At 43.9% G+C, this 18,557-nt stretch overlaps 1 protein-coding gene across 1 annotated transcript in view; it reads right to left on the bottom strand.

Moving 5' to 3' along the window:
* LCP2 (lymphocyte cytosolic protein 2) overlaps window positions 1–18,193 on the bottom strand; it is a 45,743-nt gene extending 27,550 nt beyond the window's left edge. The window contains exons 1-3 of the mRNA XM_063088102.1: window positions 18,116–18,193; window positions 13,853–13,915; window positions 8,689–8,735 (exon numbers count right to left, since the gene is read on the bottom strand). Coding sequence (XP_062944172.1) covers window positions 8,689–8,735; window positions 13,853–13,915; window positions 18,116–18,193 — 188 coding nt within the window. The remainder of the gene's footprint in view (window positions 1–8,688; window positions 8,736–13,852; window positions 13,916–18,115) is intronic.
* Between the last annotated feature and the right edge of the window lie 364 nt (window positions 18,194–18,557).

Genomic DNA, 18,557 nt, shown 5'->3' on the forward strand with positions numbered 1-18,557 from the left:
ATGAATATTTTAGGAGGTGAAATTCGAAGCATGTACCGTGTATATACATGTACAGTGGTGGTGGGGGCTGGGGAAGGGGGCATGGAGTGCTGGCATGGGTGCAGCTGCAATTTAAAATGATCAGTCCTCAAAGATGAGGTGACATTTCAGCAATGACTTGAGGGAGGTGGGGCCTCACCTCAAGGCCTCCGTCCCACAGAGCCTGGCAAGGCTCTGACTGGCTCATGGTCTTCAAAAGACCTCCCACCCTCTGCGGTGTCACTTCTCACCAGTATCTCTAACAGCCAGGCTGGAGGCTGCTGAGGCTCTAACTGGCTAAGGAAGGAAATGCCAAACCACAGGCCCCAACATAGGAGCAGCAAAGAGCAGAGAGAGAGCAGTGTGGGGCCCAGCAGTCAAGCTTGCAGCAAAACTTGGGCTCCCAGGGTCCTCCTGATTTTATGGGCTTTAGAGAACACCTTCCAAGTCAGCAGGACCACTGCTGGGGGGCTGGTGGACAGGTGGACAGGGTGGCAGTGCTGGTGGTCAAGGCAGGAAGGTGATTGATACTGCTGTGTGCAAACCTTCAAAGTTGCACCCCACCCCTGGAGGGCCAAGTGACAGTGAGTGACTGGAGGTGACTCATTCTCCTTCCTCCCCACAAACCCTAGGTCTCACTCAGGACCAGGAAAAGAGGCAGAGGGGGCTGGGCAGCCATAGACAGTAGTTCTCTCTGCTTCCCTTTGGTTGAGGGATGAGCTGGCTCTGGAAATGGGACTGAACCTCCCACAGGAAGTCAGGCCATTGCAGAAAGGTGGCATCCTGTGAGGACCTGGGTCCCAGCCCAATTGCATCCCCAACTTGCTGCATGATGAGGGTCAGTCTTCATTTGCTTAGTCTAGAGTCTCTCCTGGTGATGTACTAGGTACGGAACCTGCAGGCACAGTCTGACTCCAATGTCCTGCTCCAAAGGCAGTACCCACTCCAAGGGTGTGACCTCAGACCAGGCATTTGTCCTCTGGAGGCCCCAGATTCCATATCAGCACAATAAGGGGGTTGGACCTGATTAGGGAAGCCCTGATGGTCCTGATCATCAGGATTACCTGGGTGCACCTGTTACAGACATGGATTGCCAGGCCCACCCTAGATTTATCAGACTCTCTAGGGAAAGGCCTGGGATTGGTAACATCCACCAGCCCCCAGGGGATTCTTATTTCTTATGAAATAAATCCTGCTATGCTTCACACTGGTGCAATTGTTTTTACAAAAAGGAGGAGGAGAAGGAGACAAAAGAAGAGGAGGAGAGGGAGGGAGAGAGGGAGAAGGAACTTTGTAATTAGGAAGAGAGTGAGGAAGGGGAGTGAGGGAGAATGAGGGGTCTCAGTCTGTCTTTGATGTATCCCCTCAGTTCTCCCTTTCAGTGGTGCCTTGTACTCTGCCAACTGTGAGTGAAGGCCCACTAGTGGGTCTTGAAGTCAACTTTCCTGATCATGCAAGAAGTAAAAAAGAAAGAAATTAAAAGAAAGGCAGGCAAAAAAGAAGGAAGGAAGGAAGGAAAATTTCAGACCACACAGCACAAGAGTAGGTATTGTCTCATGAAAATTCTATTTTTGAGGCCTATGTTGTCTATTTTGTGGTCTATATTGTAGTTGTGTACTGGGTGACAATGTAAAGTGTACTTCTTACCACTGCTCTCAAGGTAAGAGCTTTGAACTGAATTTCCTCCTTCCTCTCACACAGGGCCCCGCCACAGTGGGAGGCTTGCTCCCTCAGCTCAGAGTCCAGACTGCTGGCTGTTCCCTCCCAAGACGACAGGGTCCCCAGGCCCTGGGCAGGGCAGCAGTCTGCCTCCCTCCAGTGCTCCCACTTCCTCTGGCCTCCGAGGTCAGCTCTCCACCCCGCCTCCCCGCCACAGCCTCACTCTCCATCCTGCTGTCACTGCACATATCCTTCTGTAAAGGGACAAAGCACTCCACCTTTCAAGATCAGCCTGCTTGAACCAAGCCAAACCTTCCAAATTTTGTCCTGGTCATGCAAGAAGCCAAGAAGCAGCCAAGATGTTGTCTTTAAGACTAAGGAAGTGGCCTTTCAGCAGCATCTCAGGCCTCGCTAGAGAACCACATGTGGGTGGGAAAGAATCATTTGAGGGCACAGTATGGTTCCCACTTCTCACCCAGTCCCCCACCCCTACAGTTTTATACATAGTGTGTTACTTGTGCCTCTGATCATTTGTGTGGTAGACAAGTATACTCATTCCCACTTTTACCAGTAAGGAAGGCGAGGGACTGAGGGACGTATTCATTGAAGGCCACATGCCAGTGTTGATGTGGAGCTGAGCCCTGAAGTAAAGTTTCTGGATGTGCACTGGAAGGGAAGGGGTGACAGTGGAGAGGAGTCACCTTTCATGGACTAGCGAACGCTGAGGAGGGCCAGGTACCCGGGCAGGGATTAGCCAATGAACAGGAAAGGGAAGGAGCGTGTTGGAGACAGGCCTCGTCACTGTTTCAGGTCTGCAGACGGATGGTCACATTCTTTAACAGGTACAAGAACGTTCTTTTCAATTCTGGGTCTCTCCCTTCCCCTCCTTTCTCCTTCCCTGTCTCAGGTACAGAAGTAGATTCTAAGTAGATGGGCAGGAGACCATCTCTGCCATTGGGAGACTTATAGCTTTACCAGGAAGACAGCCAATTAAACAAATATTTCTGCATTACTTCTCTGATTGGATCTTAGATTTCCCAGCCTAATTCTACTATTGATAATGGGAACCGTGAGAATGAATGTAAGGAGAATCATCTAACTCCTATCTGTTGCCTACACCATCCACCCCATCACTCCCTTCTTTTTGTTTTTTTAAGTTACACTGTGGATTTAAATATAAAACTTATGTATAACATCTCCTTCTTGAATAAACTCCAAATAGGCATCAGTAGATTTTTACATAAATTCTATCGATTTCACAAGGCCTCTGTCAGCTGTACCATCAGGTTTAATTTAGGCTCCATAAAGGGAGCCTTCAGTGTTTTCTTTAAAAATTCTCCTCCATTACAATGTTGGAGGTGTCTTGAGATTAACTATGTCCTGAGAGAGTGACTATTTTTACAGACAGAAAGAGCCCTTGTCACCAGAATCTGCCTTCTTACACAATCTATTTAATACTGATTTATTAAGCATGGGGCAAGGAAATAGAGATATTCAGAAGAGTGTAATCCTGTTTTGGTCTGCTATACATAAGTATGGTTTCTTTTCCATAGCTTTTTAGATTATGATCAAGACAAACCAAACTATATACAAAGGAATGGAATGAATAAGTATTGAATATCCATACATGTCAAAGATGGCACCAGGCAGTTTATGTGGGCTGCTCCTTAAATACTCCCCACTCACTGAAAGTCAGCTTTTTCCTCTTCTGTAGATGAGGAAACTGAGGCTTAGACTGTGGACATAACTTCCCCAAGGTCCCACAGCTGGTGGGAGGTGGAGTCAGTTTTCCAACCTTCATCTCACCCACTCCAAAGCCCCAGGCTTTTTCTATTCTTTTTAATCTTCCCTCTCTAGCAGGATAGAATAATTAATAAAATGTTGAAATTGTGCTAATCAGGATCTTACATAAAATGAGAATGGTTAACACTTAGTCCATGCATATTGTTATTTCCTCTAATTTTCCCATCAACCCTTTGAGGTAGATTCTATTATCCCCATTTTACAGATGGCGAGGCTGAGGCTCAGAAAGCTGAGATAACTTATCCACAGTCTCACAGCTCATGAAGAGGAGAGTCAGGTTTCAAGTAGTATGACATCTCCTGTCTGCTGTTCATATTTAAAATAATAGTATTTAAAACTAGTGAACACCTATAGTCCAAGTAACTCATTCCTTCCTTTTATAGTCTAGGGAACTGAGGGTGGTCTAGAGACGTGTCCCAGGTCACATCACCCATTAGAAGTAGAGCTGGAATTGGCATTTGTTACACATTTCTACCAAGAGGACAGTAATTCTCTGAGTCACTTAATCAGGGCAGCCTGGGCCTTCCCTTGATGTCTTTCTTCCCCATCAGTCCCCATGTTAACCCTTTGTGTTCCTTAGGCAGGCCTCATAGTTTATCTCAGGTACACATTTAAACATATTGGAGGGGATTGTACCACGGGCCAAGTTTTTGTTTCAGTTTTCAAGTAGTTAAAGAAATATACCACCCCACCCCACTTGCAATGTGAGTGTTTACAATTCTCCCTTCTACCTTAATTAGCAGCCACTTCTCACCCCCACCTCCTTCTCCAGGCACTCAAACACAGCTTGAAGACATAAGTTGAGCTTAGCCTTAAGAAGAAAAGGATCTCCCAAGCTGAAGGTGCCTTCTTTATCTCTGTCCTTCTATTGTTCTGATTAAATCCTTTCCATCCTCCATCCTCATACTCACAGCCCTAGGGGAGGCTCCTATCTCATTAGTGGGACCATGTCCACCATCTCCTACCTTTGTCCCATGCCCTAGCTGAACCCTCCTGTAAAGCATCTTTTACACTGCCCTGGACAGATCCAATACACAAATTTACCTTGATGTTCTTCCTGGTGCACTCACTTCCCTAATACTCACAGAATCCTTACAGTGGCTCATGAGACCTTTATAAAGTGTGACACTCACACCCCCATCAGTAATTCTAGCCTCTTTTGCTTTTTACTTTCCCAACTATATGCCCCAGACATCTGACCCACTGGTAGTTCCACTGAACACACATCCACAGTGCCTTTGTAAAATGCTCCCCATTTCTAGAACATCCTGCAATCCATTCTTCGTCTGACCACTCTTGGCATATTTTAGGATTCAGGTTAGGGTCCCTTCCTCCCAGAAGTCTTCTCAGAGTGCCATGGGGAAAATTACTCCCGCCTTCTTGCTCCCATTAAATTTGTACGTGCATGTGCTATAGCACTGTTATAATAGCATAATTGCTTTGTTTGTAGATCTGATCCTCCAATTAGAGTGTGAGTATCCTGAGAGTGGGGATTCTGTTTCTTATCTTTGTAGCCTGAGTAACTAACAAAAGCCTGACACAATGTAGGTATCCAATAGCAGTTCACTAAATTAATGAAGTATTAATCTTGTATAGGGACCAGGGCAAACTCAAATGCCCTCAGAGCCAAGTATATAGAGAGAGACCCACACAGGTAACATTTCTGGCACTCTTCATTTCTTTGTGTAGATCCAGATCAATATCTGGTATCATTTCCCTTCTGCCTGAAGGAATTTCTTTAATATTTATTATAGTGCAGGTCAACTAGTGATGAATTCTTTCAGATTTTATATGTCTAAAAAGGTCTTTATTTCACCTTCATTTCTGAAAGACATTTTTGCTGGGTATTAAACTCTAGATTGCAATATTTTTCTTTTGGTACTTTAAAACATTGTTCCATTATCTTCTCAGTTGTATTATTTCTGACTAGAAATATGCTGTCATCCTTCTGTTTATTCCTCTGTATGTAATATGCCTGTTTTCTCTGACTGCTTTTAAGATTTTCTGTTCATTGGTGGTTTTGAGCAATTTGATCATGATATACTTTGGGGTATTTTTCATACTGTTTCTTGGGCTTGGGGTTTGTTGGTCCTCTTGGACCTGTGGGTTTATAATTTTTTCATCCAATTTAGACATTTTTTCACTCATTATTTCTTCAAATATTTTATTTCTGTCTCTCCTTCCTCTCCTCATGTGCATACTTTTTCCTCTCTTTTGGGGACTTTAGACATATATTTGGCTACTTAAAATTGTCCCAGAGTTCCCTGATGCTCTTTTCATTGTTTCATCTTAATTATTTTTTCTTCTGTGTTTCATTTTTGATACTTTTTATTACTGTGTCCTCATGTTTACTAACATTTTATTCTGCAATGTCTAATCTGCTGTTAATCCCAAGCAGTGTATTTCTCATTTCATATATTATAATTTTCATCTCTAGAAGTTCTATTTGGGTCTTTTTGTATTTCCTATGCCTCACCTTAACTTTTCAAACATATAAGACACAGTTATATCATTCTTGTCTGCTAATTCTAATATCTATATCAGTTATGGGTCAGTTTTTATATGTTGTTTTTCCACTTCATGATGGGTCATATCTTCCTGCCTATTTGCATGCCTTTTAGTCTCTGATTAAATGGCTAATGTTGTAAATTTTATTTTGTTAAGTAATATATATTTTTGCATTCCTATAAATGTTTTTAAGTTTTGTCTTGGGATGCAGTTAAGTTACTTGAAAACAGCTTGATTCTTTTGAGTCTTGCTTTTAGGATTTGCTAGGCAGGACTGAACAGTTTTTAGATTAGGGCTAATTATTCCCTGCTACTGAGGCAAGATCCTTCTATTTACTCTACCCAATGACTGGAGATTTTCCAGCCTGGCTGGTAAAAACAGGCACCATTTCCAGCCCTGTGAGTGGCTACTGTTACCTCTAATCCTGTTGGGTAGTTGTTTTTCCAGCTATAGGTAGTCTCCTCACATGTATGTACTCATTAACACTGCTGAAGAAGAAGCCTCTGAAGTTCTCTATGTAGCTTTCTCCTCTCTGGTACCTGTTCGATGAACTCTAGATTCCTGGACTCTTAGCTCTGTCTCCTCCACTCAAGGTGTCCACTAGACTCCACCTATGCTTTCTGCTTCTTGCATCATGGTCTGGAGACTCTCTCAAAGCAGTGAGAAATCATGGGGCTTACAACATTTATTTTCTACCCTTCATTGTCTGATGTCCAATGTCTTGAAAACTGCTACTTCATATTTTGTTTGGTTCTTTGGTTATTTTCAGTGGGAAAGTAAATCTGATCCCTATTACTTCATCTTTGATGAAAGCCAACATCTCCATGCATAGGATATTAATGATTGATGCACCTTAGGATAATCTCCTAGGGAGTGGTTGGAACCATGATGAACTGGAGAGCAGAATCCCATCTAAACAGGACAGTAGCTGTCAGATACAGCTGGCCATTGCCACAATAGGATATAGACCCTGGATTACCACATCTTTTATTTATTTCTAAAGAAGCTGAATTTTGTGAAACTTTTCATGATTTTAAAGCACAGCATGGACCAAATTTAACATGCCTTTAGGCTGGGTCTGGCCCACCAGCCACCAGTTCTGAACACTGTGTGTTAAGGTCAATTCTTTACATAGAATGATGGTTTGTCCCTAGAGCATCACAAGTATGCAATCATGGAAATATCTTATATCTGCACTGTCTAATACAGTAGTCACCAGCTATTTGTAGATATTAAAATGAGGCTAGTGCCTCTGATGAGCTGCATTTAAAATTTAATTTAAATTTAAATAGCCACATGTGGTTAGAGGAAATCCTTAGAAAGATCAAGAAATCTTCAACAACATTGGTCCCTGGAAATAGGCAGCACCAAAGGCAAATCCTTATTTCTCTGTTTTCCTTCACCCTTCCAAACAAGGAAAACCTGAGAGTCATGCTAAAAATATTTTCTTTAATTGAGCTACTCTGGCATTTCTTCCTACTCATGAGATCTCCCAACCTCCTAATCCTTCCACCTACTTCCTTTTTATCATTATGAGTTCTGAGGCCCTTAGAGCAAGGAAAGGGACCTCAGAGAATGTCCAGAGTAGAGGTCTTAAATTTGTAACACCTAGTCCATAGGTATGTTTACTTTGGCTTTTACAATATTTAAAAATAGTTTATTCGACATTTAAAAATTGATATATATTACATTAAAGCCACACTTACAGCTACTCTCAATAAATATGAAGATTGTATATTGATGGGTCCACATGGGCTGGAGCTGAGTAGCTGCTGAACTCTTTGAATGGAGCATATGATATTTGACTTGCCACAATCCCCACCACTCCCTATTGTTCACCAACAACCAAGCTTTGTGTTGGTTACTTTGTTTTTACCAAAATTGTATTATTATTGTTATTATAATTGTATTATTCTTATAGTGGAGAAATATTTGTCTATACCCATGTTTTATTCAAATGTGGTAAAATGAAAGATAAATGAATAGGGCTTTGTGTTTTCAACCTGGCCCATTTTACACATTTATATCAACTGCCTGGCTCCTGTAGGTATGTGAGTATTTGAGAACTTTACTAGAGGGATGAAAAAATATATGGCATGATACACATATTACAACTTCTCATTTCAGCACCCATGGCAGACATGAGAAATCAGTCACAGCTCCCTTTCCTCAGGATTCTTCTCAACACAACACCTCTTGCCACCATTCCCAAGTAGTCAGTATTGACAGACAAAATGACATCCACTGCCATCCTTCATCTGGTTCAACTCTCATTTTACTGAGCTGGAAATGACGGTCCAGAAAATTTAAGCCATGCACCTGAGGATAATCCTTAGGAAGTGGTGGAAACCACTGAGTCAATGATGATGCCATAATGAAACCATGAGTCTCTTGATTCTGGTGCTATTTTCACAGGCCCAAGCACCTCGTGGGAAAAGAGGAAATAAAAATATGGTCCAGCGTTGGGTTTATCTTTGACAAGAGCATCCAACACACCAGCTGAGCAAGATCTGTTACTTCCTTTTTCCAACTTACCATGTAACTTCTCTTTCCCATGCCTTACCCTTGCCCTCATCTTTCCTACTTGCTTTACTTTTTTTCAAATCAACAGTGATATATAACTGACTTGGCGCCCCTGGAATGCTCCTCATTCCAACCTCTGTTTCCCAAACTCCCAAAGGTGTCAGAGGGAGTACTTACGGCACCCGGAGCTTGGGGAACTTCTGGATGTCATTTTCTGTCAGGTTCTGAAATGAAGACACATGGCAGGCAAGTTACAACCCACAGGAAGGACTCTGAGCTAGGTGAGTAGAGTAATATGTGGAACAATGGGAAGTAGTGGGGACTGTGGCAAACTGAAGCATGTCCCCCACCCATCCACCCAAAGTAGGCAGCTTCTAGGTATTACATAAATTTGCCTGTCAGGTTGCTGTTGATGGACCTGCTTTTCCAAAGGGACTCCTGAAGTCTGGGTTTCATGTGAAATGTCCTGAGTTCTAAATGTTGACTTAAATAAACAAACACTGTGAGGGCTAAATCTGTGAAATAAAGCAGAACTTGTTTTATGGGCTGAATTGCCTTGTTGTGACCTCTTCCTACAATCTTACCCCAGACTTCAGGACCCCTCTCAGTCTCCATTTGGATCAGCTGTAGAGAAACCAGCCTGAAGAAGAAATCTGTGTGTCTTATACCATAGTCACACCCAAAAAGTCTCTTTCACCAGGGTTATTAGTAGAATTCTCAAGATTTGGGGATGCAATAAAAAGGCCTTCCTGAAGGAACCAAGAGGGGAAAGGGAAAAAACCTTGCATTTGTCAAGAACTGAGTCTGTGCCTCTACCTTATAAAACTTTGAGTAATCGCCACATCAACCCTGTGATATAGGAACTATCACATTCCCATTGTATAGGTGAGAACACTGAGGCTCAGGGATGTTAAGGGAATTTCAGCTTGGAGTTGATGGATCTGGAGATGGAACTCTGTTCTATGGCATCCACATTCTATTGTCTTCCTGCCTCCTCCCATGTTCAAACCCTTTGAGGGTCCCAGTGGCCTATCTTGAAGGGGAGGAGGGTGTAAAGTTAAAAGGAGGTATCTTGAAGAGAGGAGGAGAGGTGGATAGGCTAATATAACAGAAAGGAGAGTGGGCATGCCTTCCATGAAACCAATGGTGAGCCAAAGAAGGACTCCATTGCTATTCTAATTAAGACCAGAGGGCTGGGTGGTTAGAGTGGGAGCTCTGGAGTCAGACAGACTGTACTTGAATCTTGGTTCATTCACCTAGCAGTTGCCTCATTTGGGGCACACAGCCTCTCTGAGCCTCAGTTTTCTTATCTGTAAAATGGAGATTACCATAATAATAATACTAACCTTTCAGGCACTGTGAGGATTGAGTGAGATAATGTATGTAATGTGCTTGGCACAGTGCCTGGCACAGAGTATGGGACTGAGAAATGGGGAAGTAAGGGGAGGAATTACTACCCCAGAGGGAGGGAGCATCTGGGGTCTGGTTGGCCCTTAGAGGCTAGTGGTTTTGCTTCTTCTCCACTTCCATGCTGGGAGCTGCTTGTCAGGTTGTTTGCTGCCCTTTCAGAAGAGCTGGGCACTCTTCCCTTTGAGCTCAGCTGGTATAGGAGCTGGGGCTGAGGCATCTTAGCAATGTACTGATTGGATTCATCTGATCCAGCTCTTGGGAGCAGTCTCTGACCCAACCCCTTTATCAGATCACCTGAGGCAGGGTTGGGACAGGTGAAGAAAGTCATCCAAGAGTCTTTAGAGAATAGGCTTTGGCCAGGCTTCTTAACTTGCTCTAACTCTTGCTCTCTCTTTTTAACATCACTGAGCAACAGAGTCTCCTTCTTCCAGAACTACCCTACTCTTAGGGGGAGTATTAAGACCTGTTCAGAGTGTGACATGATGAGTTGAAGGCTTCCTGAGGGCTGCCACAGGGACTAGAGCTGAGCACTGGGCAGCTGGCCACCAGCTTCTGTTGTTCTGAGAGGCGGACATAAACTGAGGAAATTTCAGGAGAAGTGTGGAGGAGAAGATGGATATGAGCATAGCTGGAGACACAGGAGCAGAATGTTAGGAGAGAGAAAGATATTTAGAACAGGGACAAGAACTGTGAGAAAAGATGAGAGATGTTGATTTTTGGAGAGTTTTGCTGTGGGATGTAACCCTCTCCTTCACCTCTTTCAAAAACCCTCAGCAAACTCTGGGTTACCCATACAATTATTTTAAAGTTAGATTTGTGGCTTTTAGGGAATATGATTGCATGCTGAGGTTGTCCAAAAGAGGGGTACAGAGAAAAAAAAGCACACATCCACACTCTGCCTGGAGAGGCAATGTGGCAGACACTGCTGTTTGCCTACCCAATATCCACTTTCCCTTTCTTTCTTACTGACAGGTCTTAGATTTTGTTAAGGGCAGTAAACATGCTTGTTCAAAATATTTAACTCCCTAGACTCCCTTGCAGATGGCAGAGGTAACATGACTCAGATGTAACTAGTGACCTATAACTTGAAGTCTATTGGATGAAGCTTCCGGAAAAGTTACTACTTTCCTGAAACAAAGGGTTGGGGTGTCTTCACCATTTACCATGCACATTTTACTCTTTGCCCTTCCCCACTCCCTCCTGCCTGCAATGGAGATATGATGTCTAGAGGAAGGGTGTTCTATTCAAAGCTGTTAGGACAGAAAGCACAGGATCCTTCCATAGGCTAGATGGAGCCTAGATTCTTGATGACTTCCTTCAGCAGCTTACCAGCCCCACCTGTACATTTCTTACTACTTGAGAAAGACCAACCCTTTTTGAGTTAAGCCACTGTGGTCAGGTTTCTGTGACATGCAGCCACATGCCTGTCGAATTGACACAGATCTCAAGCACATTTCCTCCTCTTCTTACACCTTCTGGAAACATAGCACCCTCATTTTCCACCAGACAAGGCTCTATGCTTCTCAGTGGAAAACACAAATGACAGCAAGACAAATTCAAGGAAACTACTAACTCCTTCTCTGAAGAAGAATGAAAGGAAAAGAAAGAAAGGAAAAGATGGAAGGAAGAAAAGGAGGAAAGAAGAAAGGGAGGGAGGAAGGGAGGGAGGGAGAGAGGAAGGAAGGAAAAATAACTAGGGATTTCTACACTTGCCTTCAATAGCAGAATGGCCCTGGGTATTATAGAGCTGGAAGGAGTGATAGATGAGTAAAGCTTAGACCAGGAGTCCGAATTTGTACCCAGAGCACCTGGGGTGGAGGATGGGTTCTAGCAGAAGCTGCCTTTACATAACCCAGTTGCTGGGGCAGGTGCTGGGTTCTGCTCCCTGCTCTCCTGGCTTCTAGGGCCCCTCTTTCCACTTCCTCCTTTTCACACAGTGAGCAGAATGTGCCCCATTCTCTGAGGGACTGATAGGTCCCAGAGAGTGGAACAGAGGAGACATAGATGCCTGGAAACCATCTCTCAACCAAGAAAACAACCCTGTCTTATCACACCCAATATTGACATGGAAAGTGTTGAGGGGAATTACAGAGCTGTGAGGGGCTGTCACCCACCAAGACCCAGTCCAACATACTCAGTCAACAGAGGAGGGAGCAAAGAGAGGCTCAGGAAGGCGAGTGTTTGCCGAAGGTTTCCCAGGACATCCTCAAAGATGTCTTTCTCCCTATCCACTCAACTGTAATAAGTCCCTGTTCTCAGTGCTAAGGGCCCCAGAATGAAATATTCAGTTTTAGCAGTAATTTGCAGGAATAGCAACAACAAAGCTCCAGGAATTCTGTTGACTCAAAGCTCTAAGGCTCTGGGGCCAACCCCTCCAGAAGGATACTGCCTTCAAGGCATACAAAGGGCTGGCAATAAGCCCTTAGGAAAGTAGAGAAGAGCTGAAAGAAGAAAATAAAAAATCATATAGTATTAGACTAAATTAAATGTATGCTTTAGTCCAATTACTAGGTCTGTGACTTAGGACAAATTATATCACAGCTCTGCACATGTTTCCTCATATGCAAATAAGGTGGTTGAAAGCCTTCCTGAAGATGCCTTTCTGCTATATATAAAACAAGTTTCTGGAAGGCAGGAATTACATCTTAATCATTTCTCTATTCCCAGCACATGGCATATCCAGTATATAAAGGGAGCTCAGGAAAATGCTTGTCAAGTAAGTGAATGGGTGAATGAATGAATGATTTAGGTGGAACAGTGAATAAACATGTCTTACGTGGCACCTGAAAACAAAACGTAGATCAATAGGAGTACAGGTTTAGTCTCAGCATGAGATTTCAGAGCTGCCCAGAATGGAGTGAATGACTATGAGTGGTAGTGAGCTTACCATCCCTGAGGGAATTCCAGCAGATGCTGGCAGGGATCATATAAAAAATGAGCTGGTGTGCTGGGTGGCAAGCTGAAGAATGTGACCTCTCTGGTTTCTTCCAACTGCCCTAAGGTCTCATGGTCAAGTTTCTTTACTGACTATGACTTCCAGGGAGACACAACTTTGCTTGCCATTTTCACTCTGAATTCAAATTGGGCACATCTACCCCCATGAGACCCTTGGAGACTTGTTTCCACTTCTTTTTTAAAGAGTGAAGCAAAGTATCCAGAAGGGATGAATTGGTGCAGATGGGGTCTCTCTTAACCCATAGACAAAGGTGGTATTTCAGGGGGAATGCTCAGAGCACCTCCCCAACCACAACCCAGTGCCTCTGTCTCCACCATTAAAGCTGCATTCCTTTCCCTTTAATAGTTTGGTCCTTAATACACACCTGCACCTTGGTCTTACACTTACAGTTTTTTGAATTTTAATACAGCGGAGAGAACCATAACGCATGTATGTTTGACACAGAATCAATTGCATAAATTTAGTAGTGAGAAAGAGGAAAGTAATTGAAATAATGAGGGTGATTCCACCCTTTATTTCACTCCATGAGTAGGTGCACCAGAGAGAGAAATAGAAGGTCTTCCATTCTTTCATATGGTCTTTCTTTTCCCCTTGGGTGTCTCAAAGTATGGATGTCATTTGAATAGATTTCAAGGTATTTATGTATGTATGTATGTATTTATTTATTTATTTGTTTGTTTGTTTGTTTGTTTGTTTATTTTTACTATACTTGGATATCTCCTTATACTTTGAATTTAGAAAGTATCTCAGTATCAGCAAAAGATCTGAGAGGGATTTTGGATGGGAGGATCCCACAAGGTAGTGAGAGGGGACCGTCCCAAACCTCTGAATAAGACACATGGTCGCATGGGGATCTTGAAAAGAGGCATTGACTATGGGCATCTCCAAAGACAGGGTAGATGAGTTGGCCTTGCAGCCATTAGGAGAAAGACAGAATATCTTTGGTTTCAATGTGTCAAACTGGCCAGAGCTTACCAAAAACCGAGCCCCGTCTATGTGGTACTTCTTCACTGCCTTCTCACAGTCCCTGTAGCTCAGCTGCAAAGAGAAGAGGAAAATGTTCTCAGTAATAGGCTCATGCCGCTGGTTTCCCTTCCTTGCCGGCCCCAGAAACTTAGCAATTTGTGGTACTTGTGGCTAGCCAGGTTCCCTCCTTCCCTCCCCTGTCTACAGAGAAGCCCTGTCCCCACCTCAGCCCTGTTTCACTACGCCCTTGGGACTGCCTGAAAAGGAGAAATTGCCTCTCTCAAAGGCTCTGGGGCCAACCCCTCCAGAAAGAGACTGTCTTCAAGGCACACAGAGGACTGGCCACGTGCTCCTTAGGAAAGTAGAGAAGAGCTGAAAGAAGAAAATAAATCCCATTCATTGTCTCACCACCCAAAGACAACCTCAGTGAGCACTGTGATGTTTCTTTCAATGATTTTTGCCCAGCACATTTCTAAACGTAATTGAAGTTGTAATTTATATTCATTTATTTCATTCATATAATTTATATGTCATCCTGATGTTTTTCTCTTAAATTACCTAAAGTGATAATATAAGCACTGCCTAGTGTTATTGCAAACTTTTTGTAAATATTATTTTAATAGCTACAACACTAATCACTCTCTTATTGCTAAGCATTTAGGTTGTTTACCAAACTGCTGTTCCAATAATGATAATAAAAACTGCTAATAATTATTGAATGCTTTCTATATGGCAGACACCATTCTAAGTAATTATACCAATCTCAAGTCATTTAATCCTCACATTTTGCAGATGGGGAAGGGGAGGCACAGAGAGTCAGGTAACGTGCATGATGTTCCATGGGTTGTAGGTGACAGAGGTGACAATCAGGCTTGAGAACAAGGCTTTCATGTCTCTGCCAGGAATGTTTTCATTTTCATAACAGTACAACTTACATACAGTAAGTAAAGGGAACAGACAGCTACAATTCAGTTACAGCTGAATACACCATCTGGACCAAAACATAGAACATCATCGGATACCTTTTGCGTAATTTTTTTTTTCTTCCTATTTAGGATACATTGTTTAAGTCAGATTTTCAGAATAGAGTTGTATAGTATCAACAGGAACAAACCATTCTTAGGGTCTTGTTGATTTTTCTAAACCAACCAACAATAACATGAAACGCCCATTTCACCTTGTCCTCAATACCATAATCATTCGCAATTGAGATATCTCTAAGTTTGATGTTTTGGGGTGAAGTATTTAAGGTTAAATATTGGTCCTTGAGAATCCTAGGTTCTTCCCCCAAGTGTGGGCTCACAGTTTGTGGCAGCCTTCTTTGGGGGCAAATTTAAAATCACATTCTTACTTTATGGCCAACAAATCTGAAAAGTAAATACAATCGTAACCTCTTGGCTTGGAAGAGTGGAATGAATATCACACTCAGAAAGCTGATTTAGAGGTCCACGTCAAAAGCAAGCACATCTGCGGAACGCTGGCCTCCTTTTATCTATATGCAGTGGGGTGTAAATGGTTCTCGGAATAGTCAACTGCCTTTAAGTCATCATTTTAACTGTCATTATCAGATGAATCTCCAATTTTTCACAGTGCTGACTTTGACTCTAGATTGACAGACAGCCCTGCAGACTGAGACCTCAACATTTGATTCTGCTACAGTAAAATTGGGGCCTGGGCACCTAAAATCTGCATTTTTAACAAGCACCCTAGATGATTCTTATGAGCATCCAGCTTTGGTAGATACTGTGGTCTAGAGCAGTTGCCTGGCTTTGTAGATAGGACCACTGAAGCCCACAGAGGGGAAGGGACTGGCGAAGGTCAAACAGTGACTTGGGAACGCAGCTGGGATTAGAACTCATTGCTCTGAGCCAGGGCCTCTCCATTGCATGGCCCAAGGATGCTCTCCTGCCAAGGCAAAAAGATTTGGAGGGGTTAAAGAAATGCAAAATGTGGTCTCAGTCCTCAGGAGCTTACATGCCAGACACAGGATGAGGAGCATATATTTGAGACAATAAAACACAAGGCCTGATAGTTTGCATGGGCATCCCCAGCTAGGAGCCAGTTAACAGATCAGGAGGAAGGGAAGAGTGAACATTCATTAGGCCCCCTCTGTCTGCTGAACGTCTTGCACACATTATTTCCTTTAATCCTCACAACATCTTGTTCGGTTAGTTACTGTTAGCATCTTTATTTACTGATAAGGATGCCAAGGCACAGAGAGGTGAAGTAATTAAAGAAAGGCCACAAAGCTAGAAAAGGTGACAGAGCTGGGATTCAAACCAAGGTGTGTCTGACTCCAGGGCTGGGTGGGGAGGTGTCTCCTAGGTGGCCCTGACTCCACTGCTTCCATAGAAATTGCACCTGCGATCAATCCTTCAAATGGCACATTCAATCGCTAACAGCCGTCCCCAAATGGCTCCGTGGTCGATTAACTTGGAATTTTCTCTCTGGGGGACTGAGTTGCTCAGCATCTGAAGGGTCTCTATCCAAGTCTGTGGGGGGCCAAGACTTCTAGGATCACAGATTGCCCTCAGCCTCCTCTTTCCTGCCCTCAGTCCTTCTATGCCAGGAAGGGGAACCTGTCCCAGTGCTGTGGATTTTTCTCTGGGGTCTGGGATCTCTCAGAAGAAAACCCTCCCTTCCCCCAACTCAGGCAGAGAGATGACTCCTTGATCCACCCCTGACCTGTCGTCCATCTTCCTGCACTAATGGGAACTTCACCCGTGGATTCCTCTATTGTTCAACTGGATTGTGTAATTCTCCTTGTCACTCTTGCAGACGGGGCCTGTCTGTACCTCTCAGCCTGTCCCCAGGCGTTCCCTCCATAATTCTCCATTCCTTTCTCCTTTCTTTATTGAGGTAACATGCCACTTTATTCCATCTTGGCAAATTTCACCTTGTTGCCCTAACATATTTGATCTATATTTAAGAAACGTATTTAGAAACATCCTTCAAAAGTCAGTAGTCCAACGATTATTGCACCCACAATGCTGACACCAAAGTTTATTATGACTTTGTGGAGGGAAAGTAACAGAAACAAAATGCACAAAAAGTGGCAGTTAACAGGATCTGTGGCTGTGCCTCTTCTGAACCACACCTGGTTTACCATGTTCACATTTTCCTCAAGAGCAGCTGTGACTGTAAATACCTTGTGACTATGTAGACACCAGGCTTGGCTACGTGTCCTAGGGAGCTTACTTCATCCTTCTGGGTCTCAGTTTCTCCAGAACAGGGAGTTGAATTAGATGACTGCTAAGGTTTTAGTATTATAATCTCATGCTTATGGCAGTCTAGAATATCAACCAAATTTGATGCCAGCTTGCAGGGATGGGGGTGTTAGAAGCTCAGATGTCCCTCACAAGGCATCTGATCCCATGGACCGGAGTAGAGGGTCTCTAACTGAGTCATGTGGTTGAGATCGGGCCAAGCAGATATGTGGTCCTCACCAGCATGTCCTCCAAGCCTGGAAGACAGGACAGCAACACTCTGGTCCCAGCTCTGCCACAAGCTTGGCCTCAGACCTTGCTTGGATAATTCCCTTCCCCTCTAGGGGCTTCAGTTTCCCTAGCTATAGCCTGGGCCTCATACCAGTTTTCTGGCCTGCCTCACAAGACTCTCATAGAGCTCCAATGAGACTGTCCCAGGTAAGAGCTTGAGGACCCCTCTGTCAGGGTCATGAGCAATGACTGCACAGACGCCATATCTAGCATGTTCACCATAGCCCTCTCTCCATCTCTCCTGTGCTGGTTATTCTTTGTCCTACCCCAGAACCCTGCGTCTCCCCTTTGTAGTAAGTAACCTCGATCTCAGCGGTTATAGCAGTTTTCTGCATCTCTGAGCATGGGTTTTGAAACCAGACAGGTGTGACTTGAATCCTGCCTCTATCATATGTAGTCTCTGGGGCTTTGAGCCATTTAATTTCCCTGAGCCGTTTTGCAGCTGAGTCAAGGGGACAAGAATATTGACCTCACAAGATAGTGGAGAGCGTTAAACAGGACAGTGCCTAAAGAGCACCAAATTCAGATGCTTGTACATCATAGACACATACCTATCTGGGGGCTCCCCGTCCCACCTTTCTCTCTAGAGGTCATAGCCAGGAAAACTCAGTGATCTACACGGCACTCACGCAACCAGTAAGGTTGCCGCGGGGTTGGTAGTTCCATTGTTATCTTTTACACCTCTTGTGTTTTGCCCAGATTTTCCATCTTCAAGCCTCTGCTCAGCCCACAAAGGGCACTACCAGCCTGACCACTAAAAAAAGACAGGACTCACCTTCTTGAAATAGTCAGCAAGGCTGTCGGAGTCCCAGGTCAGTACCTCTGAGCGAAAGGGCACATTCCTCAGGGCCATGGCTGCTCTCCCAGGAGGAAGCTCACAAGCTGAGTGTGGGTGCTGCACCCATGGACAAAAAAGCCCAAATCCAGAGTTTGGTGGTGTCTGTGGCTCTTCCAACTCCCAGCTACCCTCTGAAACAGCCTCGGTGCAGCAGATGTCTTTTCTGGGGTAGCCAGATCCCAGAAAGCAACGGCTTCCTCTGCGAACAAATATGGTCTCTTCTCAGAAAACGACTCAGCTAGTTTCCTTTACCACTTCCTCTGCTGGGCTCTAAATAAGTAAACAAGGAAGCTCATCTCTGGGGGCTTGAAGTGCAGAGACAGCGACAGGGTTGGTAATTCCCCGCTGGTTCCAGGCACCCTAGTCCAGTGAGAGGGGT

The sequence above is a fragment of the Cynocephalus volans genome, chromosome 2 (genome assembly GCF_027409185.1).
Source record: "Cynocephalus volans isolate mCynVol1 chromosome 2, mCynVol1.pri, whole genome shotgun sequence".
NCBI classification, from domain to species: Eukaryota; Metazoa; Chordata; class Mammalia; order Dermoptera; family Cynocephalidae; genus Cynocephalus; species Cynocephalus volans.